Source organism: Dreissena polymorpha, chromosome 1, assembly GCF_020536995.1.
Source record: "Dreissena polymorpha isolate Duluth1 chromosome 1, UMN_Dpol_1.0, whole genome shotgun sequence".
Taxonomy (NCBI): Eukaryota; Metazoa; Mollusca; class Bivalvia; order Myida; family Dreissenidae; genus Dreissena; species Dreissena polymorpha.
In genome coordinates, this window is record NC_068355.1 from 201142396 (window position 1) to 201167104 (window position 24709).

A 24709-nucleotide genomic window follows, 5' to 3' on the forward strand; every position below is an offset into this window, starting at 1 on the left:
AAAAATTGGGGGGGGGGGGAGGGGTAATATTTTGGTCAGGAAAGGGGAAAAAACCAGTCTAGTTCGGTGGGGGAAGACGCCGATATTCAGCGTCTGTTATATAAGGTAAAAAACCATGAAAAATGCCCTGCCACCTGGCAGCCATGTTTTTCAACCAACCGGCATCATTTTTGAACTTGTCCAAGATAGTATCGGGATGAATCTTCTGACCAAGTTTCATGAAGATCGGACAGTAAATGTTGCCCCTAGAGTGTTAACAAGATTTTACTATAGCCATATAAGGAAAAATGCCCCGCCACTTGTAAGCCATTTTTTCAAGCAAACATAATTATTTTCGAACTCATCCAAGATATCATTGATCTGACCAAATTTCATGAAGATTGGACAATAAATGTGGCTTCTAGAGTGTTAACAAGGTTTAACTATAGCCATATACATGTAAAGCCATATAAGGAAAATAGCCCCGCCCCCGTGGTGGCCATGTTTTTCAACCAACCAGCATCATTTTAAAACTCGTCCAAGATATTATTGGGATGAATCTTCTGACCGAGTTTCATGAAGATCGGACTATAAATGTGGCCTCTAGAGTGTTAACAAGATTTTACTATAGCCTTAAATAGCCATATAAGGAAAAATGCCCCGCCCCGTGAATCTGCCGTGAATCTTAACTGTTGGGGACAGTGACCAGTGTTAGGGTTAAAAAAGTGCGGATAAAAAAGGAAAAATCTGGGGACACAGAAATATATTTGTAGCAGAATTAAATTTTCAGAAACTAATTACCTTTTACTTGCACTCTTAAATTTGCTTGATTTCTTCTGACAGCCAGTCCCACAGGATGTAACATTTTAATTCAAACTTGAACATTTTACAAACTTTTTACAACTGTCAAACAATTGTCAACATATTTTCAAAAATTTGAACAGATTTATGGTCATTTGACTCAGCACTCGTTTAATAATTAGAATTACAGATAGTAAAGGCGTTTTCTTTTTTGTGCTTTATGCACAAACTGCATATCATTTTGTTGTTGTCAAACAGTGAACAAGACAATTTTCAAAGACAATTTGCTTGGAATGTACGTTAAGGGGCAGACTTTTTACCATGATTGCTAAACGATATTGGGACTTGGGAAGACTCCGTTGGGGTGTTGTTATTATTATCGTCATATTTTCTAATTTTACTTGTTGAAGGAAAAAACTAAAATGGATTTTGATTTCTTCGGCCGGTCACTTTCCGCCATTTTGTTAGGTGTGGAAATTTCCTTGATATCTGATTGGTTGTTATAATCTCAACTTACCAATCCAATAAAGTGTTATTAAAGTAAATTAACCATTGGCTGCAAAATGACGTCACTTCCAATGAAATAATTCGTTCTAGTCACACATTCACTCAATTACTTTACCGACTTACAAACTGAATCGATTAGTTTGTGATCCTAATTCCTGTGCGCCCGCAGACCCATATACGGAAAACTGGTGGGGACAAATATTTTATTTTTTCGCCAATGACGCCAGGGCGCAACCACGGTAGAACACTGGGACAATAAATGTGGCCTCTAGAGTGCTAACAAGGTTTTACTATAGCCAGATAAGGAAAAATGCCCCACCCCCTGGCGGCCATGAGGTTTTACTATAGCCATATAAGGAAAAAGCCCCGCCCCCTGGCTGCCATGTTTTTCAACCAACTGTCATCATTTTCGAACTCGTTTGAGATACAGTACACTCAACGCGTTTTCCCCAAAAAACGCACTCCCTCCGCGGGTTTTTTCTGCTAGCTAGTGTTCACGCGGCGTTGGAAGAGCGAGGTGAACTCGATAAAACGCTCTGCGTTACGCCGCGTTCTCTAATTCCCGCGGCATGTATTACTTTATCCTAGTCGGTAAATGCAGACAATTTCTGTTCTTATCAGTGACCGCCGCGCAACGCCGCGTTAGCAGTGTGCTTCTGGGCATGCCAAAAAATAAAAACATTGTTTTAATAAATTGTTTAAATACTGTAGTACATGTATAAACAAGATGTGTTTGTGAAACACAATGTCCCCCTATATGATGTTTGACCTTGAAGGATGACCTTGACCTTGTGAAGGATGACCTTGACCTTTCACCACTCAAAATGTGCAGCTCCATGAGATACACATGCATGCCAAATATCAAGTTGCTATATATTATCAATATTGCAAATGTATTCATAAAATAAGCGATTTGGGCCACATATATTTGACCTCTGACCTTGAAGGATGACCTTGACCTTGACCTTTCACCACTCAAAATGTGCAGCTCCATGAGATGCACATGCATGCCAAATATCAAGTTGCTATCTTCAATATTGCAAAAGTATTTATAAAATAAGCAATTTGGGCCACATATATTTGACCTCTGACCTTGAAGGATGACCTTGAGCTTGACCTTTCACCACTCAAAATGTGCAGCTTCATGAGATACACATGCATGCCAAATATGAAGTTGCTATCTTCAATATAGCCAAAGTTATTGCAAAATGTTAAAGTTGGCACAAACATACAGACAGACCAACGGACCAACAGACCAACAGACAGAGAGGGCAAAAACAATATGTCCCCCACTATTATAGTGGGGGACATAAAAAGAAAATTGTATAGAAAATTACTATATGTTTTAATTCACAGGTACATCTACAATATGAATTAATACGCCAGGTGATCGTTTAAAGTTTATAAGGATAAATGTTTCGTAAAATTTCCAAATGAGAATAATAATAAGTAATCCGAAACACACTAGGATTTTAAATGTTAACACGACGTTTACAAACGCTTCCAATATACAGTCATCATGTATATTTCCCAACAAAAGCGCGCGAAAATTATGCTGCAATGTACAAGGTCAAGGTATACTCCTGCTAAGCGTACTTGTATTGATTTTTTTATACAAACTTTGTAGCGCAGGGAACACTTAATTCTGTTGATTTCGGATAAAAGCTTCTTTGGTATTTTTTAACAACATTATATCGCGAATAAGTTGATATTTCCTCCAAAATAATTTCAAATCGAGCACGCCGAATCTTTATCGTTACGGTATTTTAGTGGGTAATTATTTTAACAGTAATTGTACTGAAAACTGATTAAAGAAGACATCTGGGCGGAACTGGATTAAGTGTTTGACGTTATGAAAACACGCAAAGCTTGTCTACTGACCAATTGTGTAGACTGCTGTCTGCGGTGTTTTGACAAAAGGGATTAACATGTGTGAATGTCACTCTGCCGATTTGGTCCATAATTACTGGGAAACATTGTTTTGAATGTCGACGCAATTAGAATACAACTGTGAATATTTAATGCAACTATCAACTCAATAGTTACCACCTTCTTTTAGCAATCAATGGAATAACCTACCTACAAAGAGAAAATAAATGCATTAGTGAGCAGAGAATCGACTTTGTTCCGACAATTAAAACCATTCCTTATGCATTCGTTGAACGTGTTTACTTGAGTAAGTTATGCCTTCAGACAGGAAGCGGCTTTCCTTTGATAACGTCAAACTGTCAATCCACACAGATTTGCGAGACTTTTTGGGTCCTTGGTCATTTGTTTACATGTTCAGTATAGAAAAAACACCTGCTTACATGAAAACTTTGGATTAAATTATCAGGGGTGGCGAAATCACAAAAAAATATACTTGTCCACGGACAACCATTTAGGAAATTTAACTTGCCCGTTGCTGAACTACACTTGTCCGTTTAATGTTTATATAAATTATAAACGCATTTATTGATTAATGTTAAATAATGTGGAATATATCAAAATGAGTATGATTTGCTTGTTATGTTTATAATTGTATTTCAATGGTACATTCATTATAGCAGTATATTATAAACAATATAAAGACTTTCTCAAACTTTAAATCTTGCAAAGCTAGTGTTATTAAAACATGTGCTGAACATAAGTACATTGTAATCTAAACAAATTAAACTTGTCCAATATGTGGACCTCATCAGACCGTCAACAAATTTGTTGTTTAATTTCTTGACCTTCGAGATGTTGGATGTTCGAATATCATTTTCTCTCACAATAAACAGTATTTGTACATATTTACAGTAAAATATCACATAAATCACGATTATTTTATTATCTCGAGGCGTTTATATGTCTACTAATTCATTTAATGCCGAATTAATCCCCCTTTTTGGAACTAAACTTCCTTTTAAGCACATTTTGGGACCTGACTTTCAAATGATAAACAGCTCTTTCCTATGTTAGGTTTTATGCAAAATGACTTTTGTGAATGAATTCCACATTTAAGCGAATGTTTTGGAAAGCATTTTTACTTGAGGAAATCAAGAGTTATCTTTTTTTATTTATTGTTATATTATTAATTTTTATTATTATATGTTTCATCGCGTACTTAACGCTAACATTTAGTGTGTGTAATATAAGGCATTCGACGGTATTATTAACACAGTGTAATTCTTACCTGTTTATTTTAACACATATGGACATACTTATGTTTGAATATGCATCAAACGGAAAACTATGCCTACTAAACGGAATACAATGCTTACTTTTTCCAGATATCAAGATGCCAGTTATATATGTCGAGGATGCCAAGATAAAAAAAGACAGCGTAACGAAGTGTGTTCCGCTCTAGAAAGCGAAAGGTACATGAAAACCCAACAATCAAACAAAAAAGATTACGTTGAAGTTCCACGCCAAACAATCACATGTATGTGCAATATAAGTGTAATAAAAAACAGAAAAGAGTAAAGCCGTTTCGATACTAGTATAAGGTTGCTGTAACCAAATACTGCCATTGTTGCGATTTGGAATACATGAAGCAATTTGGAATACCTGACACCTGCTTAGAAGATGCATATCGGTGGATGCTTTTTTAATGAAAACTTAAATATTTATTGTTTATTAAATACAATGACATTTGACACGTTTTACCATAACGATACTGATATATGTATGTGACTTTGATGTGACACATTTTGGACGACCTTCTTTTAAACCAGTTCTGAGTTGGTCACTATATTATAATCGCAAAAAGTGAATTTGTAGTGGATAAAAAGATTTGTGTAAATGCAATACATGATCTGATTTCAGTAGAAGTGATCAATATATACATGTATTTTTTTCTCTTTTATACATATGTGAATACATATTTTTTAAGACTGTTGTATTGAGGGAATAAGGTATTGGTTCACTTAGAGATTATTTCGTTTGTTCCTAAAATTGCCTTCTAATCGTAAGTTAATATGTCAAATGCATAACAAATTCATTCCAACCCAATTTTTTTTTTATCATGTATGTAAGTGCTGAATACAATTGAAAATGTATGCAGAGACATCGTTGGAAGAAATGACATAACACAGATAATGGTTTATTCTCATAAAAAAGTGAGAAACTAGCATCATGACATATATGGAACAAAACGTGTAATTAAGTAGCACTCATAGCAATTATATGTCAGACTTGTCTATGTAGAAATAATAAAATAAAACAAACAAAAAAACACATAATACATCAGCTGTACATTTTTTTGTTTGGTTTCGTAGTTTTATTTGCTGTTTTAGTCTGGCTTTGTTGAAGGACTCTCTCTTGCATATTCTACATTTAAACTCATGTGGTCCATGAATGCAGAGTCCTCCGCTAATGTTAAATTCCTAATTACATAATTTTATACTGCAACGAAAGATGCACTTATTATCGCCCTTTAACCTTTGTCATCTGAAAAGACAGTAAAAGAATGGTTAAAGAAAATTTCATATCAGAATATGGTTAACACGTCATAAAATACATCTAATTAATTAAACAAGGGACAAAATTGTCACAAAACCAGGTTTTCATTGTGAAAAAAAAATCTGATAAAGGGAGAAAACTCAAACTGAACTTTTGAAATGAACAAACAAAATTAACCCCCTTTGTAAGTTTGTTTTAAAAAAATATATATTTTTAGTCGTGGCGACCTTGACATTGGAGATATTGACGTGATTCTTTCGTGCAACACACCGTCCCATGATGGTGAACAAATGTGCCAAATGATTTAAAAATCTCACAATGAATGACATAGTTATGGCCAGGACAAGCTCATTTATGGCCATTTTTGACCTTTGAACTCAAAGTGTGACCTTGATCTTGGAGATATCGACGTAATTATTTCGCGCGACACACCGTCCAATGATGGTGAACAAATGTGCCAAATGATTTTAAAATCTGACAATGAACGACATAGTTATGGCCCGGACAAGCTTGTTCCGCCCGCCCGCCAGCCCGCCAGCCAGCCAGCCAGCCCGCCCGCATTCGCCAATCTAATAACCAGTTTTTTCCTTCGGAAAACCTGGTTAAATATAACTGAGAGGGCTGATAAACATTCTATTATCTCGTACATCAGCCACCCCACAACCCATCTTCTTTAAAATCGGTGAATTGATTCAGTTGGTCGGCAGGTTTTGTGTACAACATTTTAATAATTCTACAGTTAAATGATTAAGAAAACACTTATATTGCACCACATAAAATACTATAAAACTATAATATTGAAGTACATATATATACTTTATTATAGATGGGTAGGTATTCCGTGTCAATCTCTTTCACATATGAAAGAGCTGTTGGTCATTTGGAAGTCATTTTATGCTGCTTAAAGTACATATAGATGCATAACTTAATTTAGATTAGGCAAAATAAAACACTAGGTATTTGCCAAGATTCATAAGAGTCATATATATACGAGAAGTAAGAGCTTAATCGTGTGCAGCGAGACTTGCTCATATAGAATTGAACCTCTTATTGCTTTCTTTCGAAATAATTTCATGTCTCCGAACTAATATGCAATACGGTGTTTTTTTAAATATGCGGATTAATGCTCCGTTTAAGTTCCATAATTAATGAACGCCTCAATATTTTCAAAAATTAACACCGTATTTATGTTCACCGACATTTTTTCATACAGATATGATATAAACATTATAGAGCTGAAAAAAAAATCCATTAAGCCCTGTTTTCCCGGCACACGCGCTGGACATACACCTTTAAAAAACGCCAGGGTTTTTTTCCACTTTTTTGGGAAGATAGCCCATGGCTTTGGAATTGGGAATTTTATCGGCATTTTCATGAAATTGGGACAATAAATTCATTAGCCTTTTTTTCCACATGAAAAGTCCACTGATTAGGGAAATACTAAATTTGATAAACTCTTTATAATCATTCAAATTAAAAGAACAAAATCATATAATACTTTGTTAGATGTAATTGAATTGAAATTGAGATAAAATACGGAAAATACGGATAAGACTTCTTTCTAAAAAAAATTTATTTTTTTTTTGTGGAAAAATGGGATTTTTTTGCCACATTTTGGGAAAAAAGTATACTTTTTGGGATTGGGAACATAGCCGAATTTCGGCTATAAAATCGGGCCAAAAAAAACCCTGAACGCTATACCAGTTCCAGTACTTGTGCACTTAATAGATTGTAAACAATGACGGTTGAAATCCGCACGTGGGAATTTTTCTGGTAACCAAGAGCGACGTCAATGTTCATGAAGCCTTTCGTTCATAATGTATATATGCGTGGGGTGTCAAAACCAGCATCACCGGATGTAAAATCTATTTTTGACCTGCATATTATCCACTGCTGTGTGCACCCGCCAATTAGTTTAAAATGGATTCTGAACCGGTAAGTCGCTTACCTAACATCAGAACATAATATCCCTTCCAAAAAGGGCGCTATGCTGCTTAATAGTACATGCATATTGCAAAAAAGTGAAGCTCCCCATATATAATGTTGCAGGTTATAACAATACAAGTTATGTTTCATCTTTTGTAATGTAGCTTGAGGTGTCGTATCTTTGAAAAGTATGAAAGACGTACACATTTAAACAGAGGAAACGTTCTTTAAAACATTCATATCAATGGTAAATTCATTCACGACAGAAAGTTTGTGTATTTCCTTCTTACATGGGTATGAGCTGTGTTGGACATTTGGAAGTCATGTCCCAAAATGTGCTTAAAAGGAAGTCAGTTCCAAAGAGAGGGGTTAAACAAAAAAACGAGGGAAGCACAAACACCGGAGAACCTAAAGGGCCTATTCATTCAAAAGAAATATAAATATAAACTGGCTTACCGGTTGAAAATATTCGCTCCTCCTTCACGAAAAACACTAAAACGACGCCATCTTTAAAGTTTTGCTCCAACTTTCTCACTTAAACGCGGTAAGCTCCCATATACGCAGGCACCCCTGATGTATTTGCCTTCTAAAACAAAACATTAGATGCCAATGTTTACAAATGCGATTTTTACCACGATGTTATGCAGATTCATAATCTTACCTGATGTGGAATACCATCTTCTTAATAAAGAAGTTCTGAAGATATTCTACATCTCGACCGATATAATATAACCTACGCTCCGTTGTAAATCCGGGTAAATATATCCAACGCTGACAGTAACTTTCATCAGCATTTTACTCTACGACATTTTAACCCCAATAATAGGGTATTTGAATATCTACAAAGAAACTTAAATAAAGGAAAATAAAATATATGCATAATTATTAGGCTTTATTGACTTTCTTAGACTTAATCTGACAGATAGCGCCAAAGTATAGTGTAACGTCTTTTCAAACCTTCAATTGAAGAACATAGACTGGTTTAACGTTCATAAGGTGCGTAAGAATTCTTAAGTTTGCGAACGTGTTTATGAAACGTTTGTAAGAATTGGCGTAAGAACGTTCGTACGTAAGAATCGCAGAATTCTTACGAAAAACTTAAGAATTGTATATGAAACGGGCCCAATATGATTATATATGTCTCAAAATCTATGAACAAAACATACTTCTATAGAAGTAGATACATGTGATGTTAGCTATGGCAATACAGTAGTAGTAGTACACCTATGACACAAATAAATGTCCATATACATTACATACTAAGATCATACTTTAACATCTAGACACAAGCATAGGTGAATACATATAAGTATGGGTAATGGGAAATGTTCATAGCAATAAATCTATTTATAAATGTACATAACTGTTAGAATTTAGTACCAATAATTATTTCAACTAGCATGGTCTTTGGCAAACATTATTGTGCAGCAAAAACTAGATAAATTTACATTTTTGAACATGCTTTACACATGTAAATGTTTTATATACATAGAAATAGTCAAAACATTTCAAATAAAAAATATACTGTTGAATCTACTAAAACAAATGGTACCTGAAGATGAAGATCATAGCCACTAAATAACTTATGCATTGACACAATTTTTTTTTTCCCCTGACTTTTCACTGACTTTTCTGAAATTTCATTTTTCACTGACCATTTTTTTAAATTCCCTGACTTTTCACTGACCTTGAAAAAAATCATATTTTCCTGACTTTTCAAGTTAAGTGGCAACCCTGAGGACCTATATTATAGGCTATACTATACCTGTTTTTCAGTGATTTTTTTCACCCAATTGGGAACCGGTCCGGTACCCATGCCATTGGGCAGGGATCATATTTTCCAGCAACATCAATCGGTCTAGATTTAAATGGAAAAAAAGTGTCCGAAATTTTTTAGCCGTAATTATGACAAATTACGTTAAAATATATACCATTGATTTTGCCATTCATGAAGAGGGTATAATAATGTACAAGTTAAATTGCCTTAAGCATTTTTTTAAACGTACATCTGAGTTTTCTCAATTGGTTTTATCATTAGCTTTTTCATTGTTGTTTCCGTAACTGTTTTATCTGACTTCATCGTTGTCAATATTATTAATCTGTGTAAGTCTATACCGATGTTTTAAATCGTTGTCGACTCGATACCAGCTTACAAACATCACGGAGTGTATATTGTAATCTAGAGTCCATGCAACCAAACAAATGTCTGTGCGTAGGTTGGCTACTGGCAATAATAAAACCAAATAGTTGAAAAACAATTTGTGTACGTTATAGTTTGTTGTCGAATAAACCACGGCCGATAGTTAAGATGTGTAGGGATTAAATCACGAGTGTGAAGCACGAGTGATTAAAAACCAAGCATCTTAAATACCGGTCGTGGGTTATTCAACAACAAACAATAAAGTACACGAATTATTTCTATTCTAACACGATTTGTACTAAAGATTTATACAATGTATATTATTTTTCTTGTGTACTATTTAATGTGAAGTTCCGCCCATAAAAATAACTTTCGGCTGTTCTGTAAATCAAAACCGCGCTGGTGGAAAATGTATCGGCATGCGCGTGCTTTCAGTGAATAAGGTCCGCTCACAATTATTGCAGAACATCCGATTTTCTTCTTTGTTTATATGAAAGTTTACTGACTGTATCATGCATGAAATGCACAATTTCCACAAGGATAACATCGATGTTTTAATCTCCGAAGTAACTGTCAACGATTTTATCGTGGACGAGCACACATTACGGGCCGATTAGTGTGCTAGGTATAAGCCAGTGAAATTATCGATTGATATTGACACTGGGTTATTCACGCTTGACTAATACACAACCACGCGAATCTTCGTTGTTTGGGGTCATACGCTGATACTAGTCGGCTGACGAGCAATAGACTGGTCGTGACCAGTTTAGAGATTGCAGTGAATTGTTTATCACACCTTCGAGATAAGAATAAGGGTATGCTAGCATGTGCACTGCGTAATCGATTTCATGACATGGGAATTTTTGCAAACAGAATCGGACCGACTCTTTGGGATTTTCAATCGGTCTTTCATGACCCCAATCGGTCTAGGACCGACAAAACCAAAAAAAAATATGATCCCTGCCATTGGGAATTTTTCGCGTTGTGAAATCACCAAATTGGGAAAAATCAAGTTTTGAATTGTACCAATTGAAGAAAGGTATTTTTATGACTTTGTTTAACTTTTGTCAGCTTTAAATGACACAGGAAAGCTACATAAACTTTTATTCACAGTCTTGCACAAACAACAACATGCTATCGGAACACAGATTGTTACAGAGTTTTCTGTTTTTATCTGCTTTAAATATATCAAGAATGGCGCCTTTCTGGAATGATGAGTCCAGATACCCCCAGGCTGCATAGCCTAATCTGAGCACTAATTGCGAATTTTTGTTGCAATGTACTTAGGGGAATGGGTGGACGAAACAGACGTCGAACTTTTTACAATATTTAATACATTTAAGTAATTTAAGATACATGTATGTACCGGTATGGTTTTCATCACATATTTATCTACATTATATTATCATCATCCCTTTGACTGCTTTTGTAACAAGACACAATCTTAATGCATGGAACATCTAGTATATCTATTACTCTTTATCCGAATACTATGCATATCCGAAATATGTACACTTGAGAATGCCTTACCTGTTTAACTTTAATAATCCAAATTTTCCTTGATGTTATCAGTTCTGCTTTAACAAACCTTATCAAACATTTGTTAAAACCAGTTAATGCTTTTTCCATTATTGAATCACCATTACTTGTATTTTGAATCGCCAGCTTTGCATTGAACGCGGGTTGAATGTTACAATACATCCGCCATTTGCAATGTCGAAGGTCATGACATAGCAATTTAATTCTACTCGGATAATTTATATATAATCAAGGAAATGTATTTTCTCAATGTCTATTGTGTAGTATAAGGACTTGTTAGTATAAATAATGAACTGTGATGCCAGTTAATATAAGATGGGTGTTACTCGTAATTATCGCTGGATTAACAAACTGACAGTTTTGATTGAGAAGTCGAATCGGCGGCAACTTAAAACAGTCTCAACATACGTCAAGTTGGCGTTTTTAGGATTGTTTACTGAATTTTGATTGGGATTTTAGTTTTTTTTCGGAAACTGGGACGGGTCCTATTCATTTTGGGAACGGAACCGTAGGTCATTGGGAACGGGTCCGTTTACCGGACCCGTCCACCAAAGAAGGAAAAAAAACACTGCTGTTTTTATAGCCCCCTGTAATAAATGAGCTCAAAACTTATAATGCGGATCTGTTTATAAAGCTGTTACGTTTCATGGATCAGGACATCCGCGTTATATTGGAGTTACATGTACATGTACAGTGTAAAAATGCCCCGCCCCTTGGCAGCCATGTTTTTCAAGCAAAGGTTACCATTTTTGAACTCATCCAAGATATCATTAGGACAAATCTCCTTAGCAAGTTTCATGAAGATCTGAAATTAAATATGGCATCTAGAGTGTTAAAAAGGTTTTACAATAGCCATTTAAGGAAAAATGCCCCGCCCCCTGGAGGTCATGTTTTTCAACCAACCGGCATCATTTTCGAACTCGTCAAAGATATTATTGGGATAAATCTTCTGACCGAGTTTCATGAAGATCAGACAAAAAATGTGGTCTCAAGAGTGTCAACAAGATTTTACTTAAGGAAAAATGTCCCGCCCCTTGGCAGCCATGTTTTTCAAGCAAACATAACCATTTTCGAACTCATCCAAGATATCATTGATACCAATCTTCTGATAAAATTTCATGAAGATTGGACAATAAATGTGGCCTGTAGAGTTAACAAGGCAAATGTTGACGCTGCACAACGCACAACGCAAGACGGACAAAAAGCGATCACAAAAGCTCACCATGAGCACAACTAAAAATGAGATGTTTCTTTACCCATCGACAAAAGATTTCGCAAACCTACCAGTTGATGAATCTGAGACTTTAGAACGGCCTTCAGTATAACGGGATACATGTAGCCAGACAACTCTTTGATGACTTCCATGTCAGGTGTTGCCATCTTGGAATGTTGGTTGTGCTCAGATGTTTGAGTTAAATATTATTTGATGTAATGTGATGAGCCAGATGGTGTTAAGGTAGGTGTTTCTTCAAATTTAAAGTTGGTTATCTGAAAATTAAAAAATAAATATAACAAGAGCTGTCAGAGGACAGCGCGCTCTACTATTCGAGTGCTTGACAGTATAACGTAAGCCATCATGGGGAAATTGTTAATATTCAATAATTTATTAGACAATCTTTCAAAATAAACAAGAGCACTGCGTAACGGGTGCCACGCTCAGCTGCGAAAGCTTGTCCAATTTTTAATTTTTTTTTAGAGGTTACAGTGACCTTGACCTTTGACCTAGTGACCCAACAAGAGATGTGTTCGTCAGAAACACAATGCCCCCTACTGCGCCGCTTTGAAATACAAGGGCTGTTTGTAAAACATGCATGCCCCCCCTATATGGGCTATAAGTTGTAGTAGCAGCCATTGTGTGGTGGTGGTGGTGGTATTGGTGGTGGTGGTGGTGGGGGCGGCGGCGACGGCGGCGGCGGTGGTGGTGGTGGAGTAGTAGTGGTAGTGGTGGTAGTAGTAGTAGTAGTAGTAGTAATAGTAGTAGTAGTAGTAGTAGTAGTAGTAGTAGTAGTAGTAGAGTAGTAGTAGTTGTAGTAGTAGTAGTAGTAGTAGTAGTAGTAGTAGTAGTAGTAGTAGTAGTAGTAGTAGAAGTAGTAGTAGTAGAAGTAGTAGACGTAGTAGTAGAAGTAGTAGTAGTAGTAGTAGTAGTAGAAGTAGTAGTAGTAGCAGCAGCAGTAGCAGCAGCAGCTGCAGCAGCAGCAGCAGTAGTAGTAGTATGCATTACAAAAATGCAGTTAGCCTTACATTTGGTAAAATTTAAATATATTACAAGGGAGGCAAATGCTGTAACAATAAATTTAAACTTATTGCATTTGTTTCCCCTGTATATAAGAAAGATATAATAGTGTATTACCTCCCCTGTCCTGCTTATATTTATATTAATCAACAAAATTAAACATTAACACAGTATTTAATATACAAAATATACAAAAAATCTCATATTCTGATAATATTTTTACTGATCCACTGTATTTTACTAAAAGGATGATGTTTCATTGGACTGATAATTATAGATTTAGGATTACAGACCAGTTGCTTCAGTAATATTGTTCAGAGTGTGCCCTGTTGGCAGCGTATTCATTCTTGAGTTATCATTCAAAAACCATTTTACTATTTTGAGTCACCGTGACCTTGACCTTTGACCTAGTGACCTCAAAATCAATAGGGGTCATCTGTGAGTCATGATCAATGTACCTATGAAGTTTCATGATCCTAGGCCCAAGCGTTCTTGAGTTATCGTCAGACAACCACCTGGTGGACGGACCGACCGACATGAGCAAAGCAATATACCCCCTCTTCTTCGAAGGGGGGCATAAAAATGTCTATCATTTGGCAGGTATAGAAATCATCTCCCTTTAAACCTTATTAGTTCCATTGGATTTTGTCCAATCCAACCGAGGGGGTGGGGGGGGGTCTGTAGACAGTCAAAAATGAGTATAGATAACAGGTGCAGAAACAATGCACTGTACACGACAAACATTTCCTGAGAAGTGCGGAAAATAAACTATTAATCGGCAACATCTGTTGAAATCCGTTCATTACCAATTTGTAATTATGCTAATTAGTAGATATTTGTTAGCAAATCACATTGTTATTTACTTAATAAATTTTCCAATCAGGTCTGTTTGTTTGTTTTCAATTGACGTGTTTTAGTTTTTTCAGCTCATTATGTATCATAATCGAGTCAGATTTCCTTAAGCGTACATGCAGAAATTAAAATGTCAAAATAAAAAGTGTTAACATTGAATGCGAAAATTCGGGTTTTGGAGGTAAAATCGCAGATGAGTTTGGAGTCGGTAAAACTCAAATTCAGAACATTCTTAAGCGTAAAGCAGAGGTGCTTGAAGACGTGGAAAATAATGTGTCAGGTGAAAAAAAAATGCAAAAAATATTTCCTTGTCTATGTTGTTTCTGAAAATAAATATGTACACACAATTCATTTATATTAAATGATAATTTATAAGTGAAAAAATAAAACACATTATAAGTAAAATATTGTTTATGTATTGTGTTGATATTCATTTTATTATAAAAATTAAAATCATTGTTGACAAAAGAGATTATCCTTCATATAGATTAAAATTGAGGGTAAGCATTCTTCCAGAATGGCCTTTTTTTATTTAAAGACCATTTTAATAAGAGACCACTTTTGATTACAGGTATAGACATCATCTCCCTTTAAAGCTTTATTACTTCCCTTGGATTTTGTCCAATCCAACTGGGGGGGGGGGGGGGGGGTCTGTAGACAGTCAAAAATGACCAAGTCAGACATCACTGACAACCAAGGCCTGTGGTTTATCAAAGAGATCATAGCCAGAGTTCATCATGTATGTATGGACATAAGTCCACTGGTATTTAATGAAAACAAGCGTTCACAAATTAGAACAGGTAAGAAATGATAATTATATCAAGAGATGTGTTCGTAAGAAACACAATGCCCTCTTTTGCGCCACTTTGAAATAAATTTGCTATTTATAATTTGGCAGGTATATAAATCATCTCCCTTTAAAGCTTATTACTTCCCTTGAATTTTGTCCAATCCAACCGGGGGTGGGGGGGGGGAGGGTCTCACAGTCAATTATGACCATGTCAGACATCACTGACAACCAAGGCCTCTGGTTTAAAAGAGATAATAGCCAGAGTTGATCATGTATCTATGGACATAAGTCCACAGGTATGTAATGAACATGAAAGAAAATTAATTATAATTATATCATTTTTTTTTTAAATTGACAAATCAATCATTTGAGTTATAAATAATCAAAATAATAAATCTGTAAAGTAACTGTGAAAAGAACTTCAATTCTTGGTATGGAAATATATAATACATGGGTGAAAGTGCAGACTTTTAAAAATACTGAAATCTGGTCGAATGATAATGATATAACAATTTTTACTATAGTTTATTAAGGACAAAAATTATGCAAAATACTGAAATCAGTATTAATACTGAAAACTTTCACCCATGATAATATGAGATTTACAATTATATAAATAACTTCCCTTGAAAATAATTGTCTCTAATAAATCTCTATTTTTAGTAGAAAAATAATACAAAGCCACTACCGTGACTGTGATTGAACTCGAAATGGGCAGCTCCATGAGATACACATGCATGCCAAATATATAAAGTGGCTATTGTTCAATATTGAATAATTTTCTCCCTTTTTAAAGCTTATTACTTCCTTTAAATTTGTATTTTTACCGTAGACCGTAAAGGATGACTTTGACCTTTTACCACAATGTGTTTGTCAGAAACACAATGCCGCCTACTGCGCTGCTTTGATCTATTTAACAAAAATATATACGTGGGCAGGTCAGATAACTATGTCCTTTAAAGCTTATTACTTCCCTTGACTTTGTTTTTTTTCGACCCAAGACCTTGAAGTATGATGTTCACCTTGAAATTTTACCACTCAAAATGTGCAGCTCCATGAGATACACATGCATGCAAAATATCAAGGTGCTATCTTCAATATTTAAAAAGTTATGGCCAATGTTTAGACTTTAGCACGATGTCTACGGTGGACGGCAGACAACGAGCTGGCTATGACAATAGCTCGGGTTTTCTCCAAAAACAGCCTCGCTAAAAACTGAACTACATACAGTACAGGCAACGTGTACTTTGACAAACGCCACTCATTGCGGTGTTCATTTTACGGTGTTCGCTTACCAAACGACCCCCGCGATGGGTGTTCAGATCAAATATTCGCGGGGGCCGTTTTCCATAAGGTGGACACCGCGAATCACCGCGGACCCATAATATCTACCGAAGTGTTCATCGTGTTCGCTAAAAATAAAAAAATTGAACATAAACATAGGTCGGTACCAATTTGCAGAAAGAATCTACCGTGCGTTTGAATGTTATAAGTGTCATTTGGTGTCTAAAAAATTAACAACGATTACGAACAATCACAATCGATTACCGATTACATGCAAAAATTCCCGTCTCTGTCCATTACCCGATAATCCCGAGATTTCCGATTTCATGCAAAATCTGGTCAATGTTGACGATAAAATTGTGATAGAAATGCAAAAATCACAAACGTTCACCATATCTCTAAACTATCAAATGAATTTCTGCATATGTTTCTATTTAAAGATTTGATGAAATAAGCGCCCAATCAGAACAGGTGTATTCCAACATTCGAAAATCACCTGACGCCTAGTGTGCGCGTTGTGTAGAGTTCATGTTCTGTTACAAATTGTAGCCACAAATAAATACATGTACATTTTCATTTTCTTTGTTCTGAACCTAACAAGCGCGCGAAAATTGGCGTGGGTGTATTTATTTTTGACACAAAATCTTCGTAGCGATGACAGCATTGGGATCTTTTAATTTCGATTTAAAGTTTCGTAGTGAATTTCTTCTCAAGTACCGGGGTAGCTCGCGAATGATTTGGAATTGACAGTTCATCTGAACAAGAGCACCGCCTTGCGGGTGCAGACCGCTCATCTATTTTCTTTTTAAAGGTGAAGGGACTCTCATTTTCGATCACAAAGGAGGGATGGGGTGGAGTGAAGAGGGGTGCATTTTGTGGGTGTGTGGACATTTATTACATTATCTTCCAAAAATGCGAAAAAAAGGGGAAAAAAAATCGGGGTGGGTGGGGGGGTGGGGGGGAAAGGGGGTGGGGATTCTTGGGTGCGATGGTTGGACTGTATTTCAAACATAAAATAATAAAAATAAATATTTGTGTTTTTTAACCGTTTCAAAAAAAAATGGGGGGGGGGTGAGGTGGGGGGGGGGTATAGTGTGAGGGTGTGGTGGTAATTTGTGAGATGATCTTAAAAAAAAAAAAAAAAAAAATTAGGGGGGGGGGGGGATTCGGGTTGGGGGAGGGGGGGTGGGGGGATTCTTGGGTGCGATGGTTGGACATTATTTCAAACATAAAATAATCAAAATAAATAGTTTTGTTTTTTAACCGTTTAAAAAAAAAAATTGGGGAGGGGGTGGGGTGGGGGGGGGGTATAGTGTGAGGGTGTGGTGGTCATTTGTGAGATGATCTTAAAAAAAAAAAATTTAGCAAACTTTAATAATTTGACCTTGAGAGTCAAGGTCATTCAAAGGTCAAGGTAAAATTCAACTTGCCAGGTACAGTAACCTCATGATATCATGAAAGTATTTGAAGTTTGAAAGCAATAGCCTTGATACTTAAGAAGTAAAGTGGATCGAAACACAAAATTTAACCATATATTCAAAGTTACTAAGTCCAAAAAGGGCCATAATTCCGTAAATTCCGTAAAAATGACATCCAGAGTTATGCAACTTGTCCTTTTACTGTAACCTTATGATAGTTTGCGAGTGTTCCAAGTATGAAAGCAATATCTCTGATACTTTAGGGGTAAAGTGGACCAAAACACAAATTTTTTTAACCAAACTTTCAATTTTCTAAGTATAAAAAGGGCACATAATTCTGTCAAAATGCCAGTCAGAGTTACATAACTTTGCCTGCACAGTCCCCTTACGATAGTTAATAAGTGTTGCAAGTATGAAAGCAATAGCTTTGATACTGTAGGAATAAAGTGGACCTAAACACAAAACATAACCAAAATTTTCAATTTTCTAAGTATAAAAAGGGCACATAATTCTGTCAAAATGCACGCCAGAGTTATCTAACTTTGCCTGCCCAGTCCCCTCATGATAGTAAGTAAGTGTACCAAGTTTGAATGCAATAGCATTGATACTTTCTGAAGAAAGGTGACCTAAACGCAAAACTTAACCAAAATTTTCAATTTTCTAAGTATAAAAAGGGCACATAATTCAGTCAAAATGCACAACAGAGTTATCTAACTTTGCCTGCCCAGTCCCCTCATGATAGTAAGTAAGTGTACCAAGTTTGAATGCAATAGCATTGATACTTTCTGAGAAAAGTGGACCTAAACGCAAAACTTAACCGGACGCCGACGCCGACACCGACGCCAAGGTGATGACAATAGCTCATAATTTTTTTCAAAAAATAGATGAGCTAATAAAATAAAAATCAAACACGCTGTAACACATTATATTTAGATTTCATGCAACATGTACAAGTCATTTTCTGGAAATCGGGAAAAATGAAACCCAATTTTGTGAAAACAAAAAGGGCAATTGCATTGATTAACACCATAAAAGTTAATCGTATTGATCATCTAAACGCTTAGTTTTAGTTTCCGACTTAACGTACTGCCCGAGTTAAGTACACATAAAAAATGTGCACATAATATCTACATGTACATGAAGTATATGATTTTATTTTGTACATGTACATGTACATTTAAAACGTGTGAATGACCCTCGCAGACAGGTGTCTACGGTTGCTGCGCAGTATCGCGGTGATCACGGATGTTCCCGTTAACGATAGCGTGCAATCGCGGCGATTTCGGGTGTTCGCCAAACACCGCGATCAGTAGCATGTCTGCCCCCCGCAAAATGTCACCTATCGGGAAAATTGAACACCGGGGACATGCGTTTTTGTCAAAGTACACATTGCCTGTACTGTATTGTGCAATTTGAACTGTCTTTGCATGTTTATTGATTTTTTTTTAATAAGTGATAAGGAGTGATACATGTAAGAATCAAGCATTTTATGATAAATTACACTACATGTACATGTATATATTTAATTTATTTTACCCGAGTATTTTTGATTGCTTGATTTCATGATGGTGTTTCGTGCACTGCTGTAACGTACATACAATGTTTAGACGCAATTGCCGATTTTATATTTGCCGGTAATCGTTAAATACATTGTGTAGCAGTAAAATTGCACAAAAATTTTTATTTACAGTTATTAAACACTGTATATTATGATTAAACTGGCTAATACATATTGTCTTTTTCACACATCTGTCATTGTCTGTGTTGTTGTATGTACTTACATTCTACGTTACATATGATGTTATAGACCAGTTGAATGTTATTGTTTACATTCGGGATTTTCTGCGCATGCGCACTCACTGGTTGGCAAAAACACTGGTTACAGTAACGTAAAACATGTTTAAAGGGCTCTTGTTTAGTCAATAAATTGGTAATAAGACTGAGATAAACATTAAAACTCTTAAAATATAGTGCAAATATATCATATTTAGTACCAAATAGACGTATATACACAAATTAAATTTCCTCGTCATAAAAATACAAAGTAGTTATAAGCATAGAGTAAACGTGATCGGAAGACTAAATACTGACAATTCCACAAAACAAAACAATAAATTAGCCGTATTCTTTCTGATAGTAAGAATTAAATAAATTATATTTCAACAATAATAAAAATGTATTAATTTCATTATAATTGTAAGTGGTGTGGATAGTGTCATTTTTCATCAGCGATCGATAGGTGCATTTAATATAAAACAAAGCCTTAAAAAGCGTAATACATTACAATTTCTAAATATTGTGATTTTCTTTTAGATTAAATGACAATATAAATACAATTTAGTATGCAAACGGAAAAAACCTGCATATTATGCAAATTGAACTGTCTTTGCATGTATATTGAAATCTCTTTACTAGTAATTTATAGAAAGTGATAAAAATATAGCATTTTATGATAAATGCATATATTTAATTTATTTTAACGCAATTCTGTTTTACCCTATTGTACTTGCTTTAGTTCATGATGGTGTTTCTTACACTGCAGTAATGTACAAGCTTTACACGTAATAGTCGAGTTTACTTTTGCCGGTACCCGTTAAATACCTTACATGCGTAGCAGTAAAATTGCACAATATTTTAAATGTATAGTTGTCAGGGCTTTCCTTTGACCCGAGCTCCTGGGTTTTGACGCTTGAAAATTACAGAAGACCCCTTTTTGACTCTTGAGAAAATTACGTCATGCGTCACATTTGACCTGGGGGAATATACCGACTTGCGTCAACGAGATCAAAAGTTGTTAAGACTAAGCGATAATTGGCTTGGGGCGGAGTATCTCATTTAGTACACGCTAATCGTTAACGCCCGTTTCCAATCATCGAAGCACAAGTCCACCCAGTAGGCGGAGTTTGGTTAATTAAGAAATCTAGTATTGACCAATTAAAACCCTGCTGGTTCGATGACGCGTGTATTAACTTTCCATTATTTATCATAGCGTTTTTTATCAGCTGTTTGCGGAAAAGACGTGTATTAAACCCACCTAGTTGCAATAATCCACCTCCCAGCTATTGACCCTCTGAGCTGTACGTATGTACTCATTAAAGCTCAGAGCATTTAAGAAGAATTATAAACCCACCTAAACAGAATGTACTCATCCGCGTCAGTTTTAATAATATTCAATATAAAATAATAACATCCATATCCACAGAACACCGTAAAGCATATTTTGAGATATTTCCAGAGTATGGCAGAATGTATTTCCAAAGCTGAATGCACCCATCACTTCATGATTGCTCAGTTCAAAGACGCGCGAAAGTTATGCTGGCATATGTACTGTCTACAACGTCAAATTACATGCTTTGCATCAAAGTTGCTAAAAATAACTATAGAACCGATATTACTGACCTTGCGGCAAAGTGACAATTTTTGCATGAGCTAATTGATTACAAAATACATGTAGGCGTAATAATTGACCGTTTGAGAAGGCATAGAAAACAGCGTGTTTGTCGCACGTCTTCAGTGAAGATGGCACATGAAATAATTACAAAGGGCGTCGGAATTTTTGATGGGATTAAATACGGAGGCACCTTTATCGGCGAGTAGAAATAATTTCCTTTTATAGTTTACCGATTTATATAGGCTATTGTGTTTAGGTACCTTCCGTATGTTTTTTTGTTTTTTTTTGTGATAGCCAGCGGAAATTTTTTTTTTTCACATTTTGTATTTCATTCTTAATTTAATAGCCACGCGAAACGGCCAAACAAAGTTATTGGATAAAGTGTAATTGTGCTTGTGCATTCGGAAAATGTCGCAGACAAACCTTTTCGAATTCGGAATCGGTAGTAACTCTGAAAGTGTGTGTAAGACACCCCCAAACGTGCGAAAGAAGAACATATGACATATTACTCTGCTGTATACAGTACACTCCACGCGTTTTCCCCAAAAAACGCGCTCCCTCCGCGGTTTTTTTCTGCTAGAGAGTGTTCACGCGGCGTTGAGAGAGCAAGGTGAACTCGATAAAACGCTCGGCGTTACGCCCCGTTCGCTTATTCCCGCGGCGTGTATTACTTTAGCCTAGTCGGTAAATGCAGACAATTTCCGTTCTTATCAGTGACCGTCGCGCAACGCCGCGTTAGCAGTGTGCTACTGGGCATGTCAAAAAATAAAAACATTGTTATAATAAATTGTTTAAATACTGTAGTACATGTATAAAAAAGATAATTGTATAGAAAATTAATACGTATAAAAATTATGTTTTTTAATTCACAGGTACGTCTACAATATGAATGAATATAAGACATTTGACAAATTAATATTTAAATCATAACACATATAACACAAGAATAAATGTTCCGTAAAATTTCCAAATGAGAATAATAATTAGTAATCCGAAACACACTACGATTTTTAATGTTAACACGACGTTTACAAATGCTTCCAATATACAGTCATCATGTATATTTCCCGACAAAAGCGCGCGAAAATTATGCTGCAATGTACAAGGTATACTCCTGCAAAGCGTGCGTGTATTGATTTTTTATACAAACTTTATAGCGCAGAGAACATTGAATTTTGTTGATTTCGGTTAAAAGTTTCTTTGCTATTTTTTAACAAAATTATATCACGAATAAGTTGATATTTCCTCCAAAATAATTTCAAATCATACACGCCGAATCTTTATCGTTACGGTATTTTAGTAGAGTTATTATTTTAACAGTAATTGTATTGTAAACTGATTAAAGAAGACATCTGGGCGGAACTTGATTTTAAGTGTTTGACGTTATGAAAACACGCAAAGCTTGTCTACTGACCAATTGTGTAGACTGCTGTCTGCGGTGTTTTGACAAAAGGGATTAACATGTGTGAATGTCACTCTGCCGATTTGGTCCATAATTACTGGTAAACATTGTTTTGAATGTCGACGCAACAAGAATACAACTGTGAATATTAAATGCAACTATCAACTCAATAGTTACCACCTTCTTTTAGCAATCAATGGAATAACCTAACTTCAAAGAGAAAATAAATGCATTAGCGAGCAAAAAATTGACTTTGTTCCGACCATTCCTTATGCATTCGTTGAACGTGTTTACTTGAGTAAGTTATACCTTTAGACAATTCACACAGATTTGCGAGATTTTTAGGGTCCTTGGTCATTTGTTTACATGTTCAGTATAGAAAATCACCTGCTAACATGAAAACTTTGGATTAAATTATCAAAATAAAAACAATATTGCAAAGTGTGTTTATATTAATTGGTAAGTATTAGTTAAAAGACGACGTTTTGTTTGTCGTAAATCAACGAGTTTTCTATACAACAACAACTACTTCTACAATCACGTTGGGATCGATCTATCTTGGTTGGTTTTTTTAATTGTAAATATTATACTACATGTACATGTATGTACTTGTAATAAATGTAATTTTATTTGAAAATCACCAAGTCAAACAAAATTAAATTGATCGTTATCTCGTAAAACGCGGAGTTTCCCCCGCGTTGCCAACGCCGAGGGCCGCCGCGTCGGCTTATCTGTTTTGCCGATCGTTAACTGCCGCGTCCAAAAATCATGCAAACGCCGCGTCTGGCGGGATTTTCTTAATCTCCCTCCAGGTCAATCACCGCGGAGTATGGAGGGAAATTGGGGAAAACGCGTGGAGTGTACTGTACATGAAGTTAATGTTGTATTAGAATACATGTTTTGTATTTATTAATCATTGAAATATTGTGTTTAAATGCATAGTGTTGTAGTGACAGTAAAATGCAAGAAATAAATGTTAACATACATGTATCTTTTAAGTTGTTGCTTTTTTAACCAGGTTTTCCGAAGGAAAAAACTGGTTATTAGATTGGCGAATGCGGGCATGGCTGGCTGGCTGGCGGGCTGGTTGGCTGGCGGGCTGGCTGAACAAGCTTGTCCGGGCCATAACTATGTCGTTCATTGTCAGATTTTAAAATCATTTGGCACATTTGTTCACCATCATTGGACGGTGTGTCGCGCAAAATAATTACGTCGATATCTCCAAGGTCAAGGTCACACTTTGAGTTAAAAGGTCAAAAATGGCCATAAATGAGCTTGTCCGAGCCATAACTATGTCGTTCATTGTCAGATTTTAAAATCATTTGGCACATTTGTTCACCATCATTGGACGGTGTGTCGCGCGAAATAATTACGTCGATATCTCCAAGGTCAAGGTCACACTTTGAGTTAAAAGGTCAAAAATGGCCATAAATGAGCTTGTCCGAGCCATAACTATGTCGTTCATTGTCAGATTTTAAAATCATTTGGCACATTTGTTCACCATCATTGGACGGTGTGTCGCGCGAAATAATTACGTCAATATCTCCAAGGTCAAGGTCACACTTTGAGTTCAAAGGTCAAAAATGGCCATAAATGAGCTTGTCCGAGCCATAACTATGTCGTTCATTGTCAGATTTTAAAATCATTTGGCACATTTGTTCACCATCATTGGACGGTGTGTCGCGCGAAATAATTACGTCGATATCTCCAAGGTCAAGGTCACCACAACTTAAAAAAGAATTTATTTTGAAACAAACTTACAAAGGGGGTTAATTTTGTTTGTTCATTTCAAAAGTTCAGTTTGAGTTGTCTCCCTTAATCAGATTTTTTTTCACAATGAAAACCTGGTTTTGTGACAATTTTGTCCCTTGTATATATTATATCTCAGTAATTTGCTTAAATTGCAAAAAATCATTGACTCTCCTGCGTTATTATTAGGACTCTCAGAAGTTTGATTTTGACTCTTGAAAATATGGTTCCAAGAGTCCTTGACTCTTGAGATTTGAGGTCTAAGGAAAGCCC

The 24709-nt window shown here is 35.7% G+C and overlaps 1 protein-coding gene across 6 annotated transcripts in view; it reads right to left on the bottom strand.

Moving 5' to 3' along the window:
* The window catches only part of LOC127864613 (zinc finger protein 436-like), a 165797-nt gene that overhangs the window by 101234 nt on the left and 39854 nt on the right, over positions 1-24709 (bottom strand). For 4 of the 6 annotated variants that reach the window (XM_052404401.1, XM_052404402.1, XM_052404407.1 and 1 more), the window contains exon 2: positions 12602-12805. In XM_052404401.1, coding sequence (XP_052260361.1) covers positions 12602-12697 — 96 coding nt within the window. In that variant the 5' untranslated portion in view covers positions 12698-12805. Of the gene's footprint in view, positions 1-8094; positions 8225-12601; positions 12806-24709 lie in introns of those variants that run through there. The other 2 variants (XM_052404408.1, XM_052404405.1) reach the window with 2 other exon arrangements.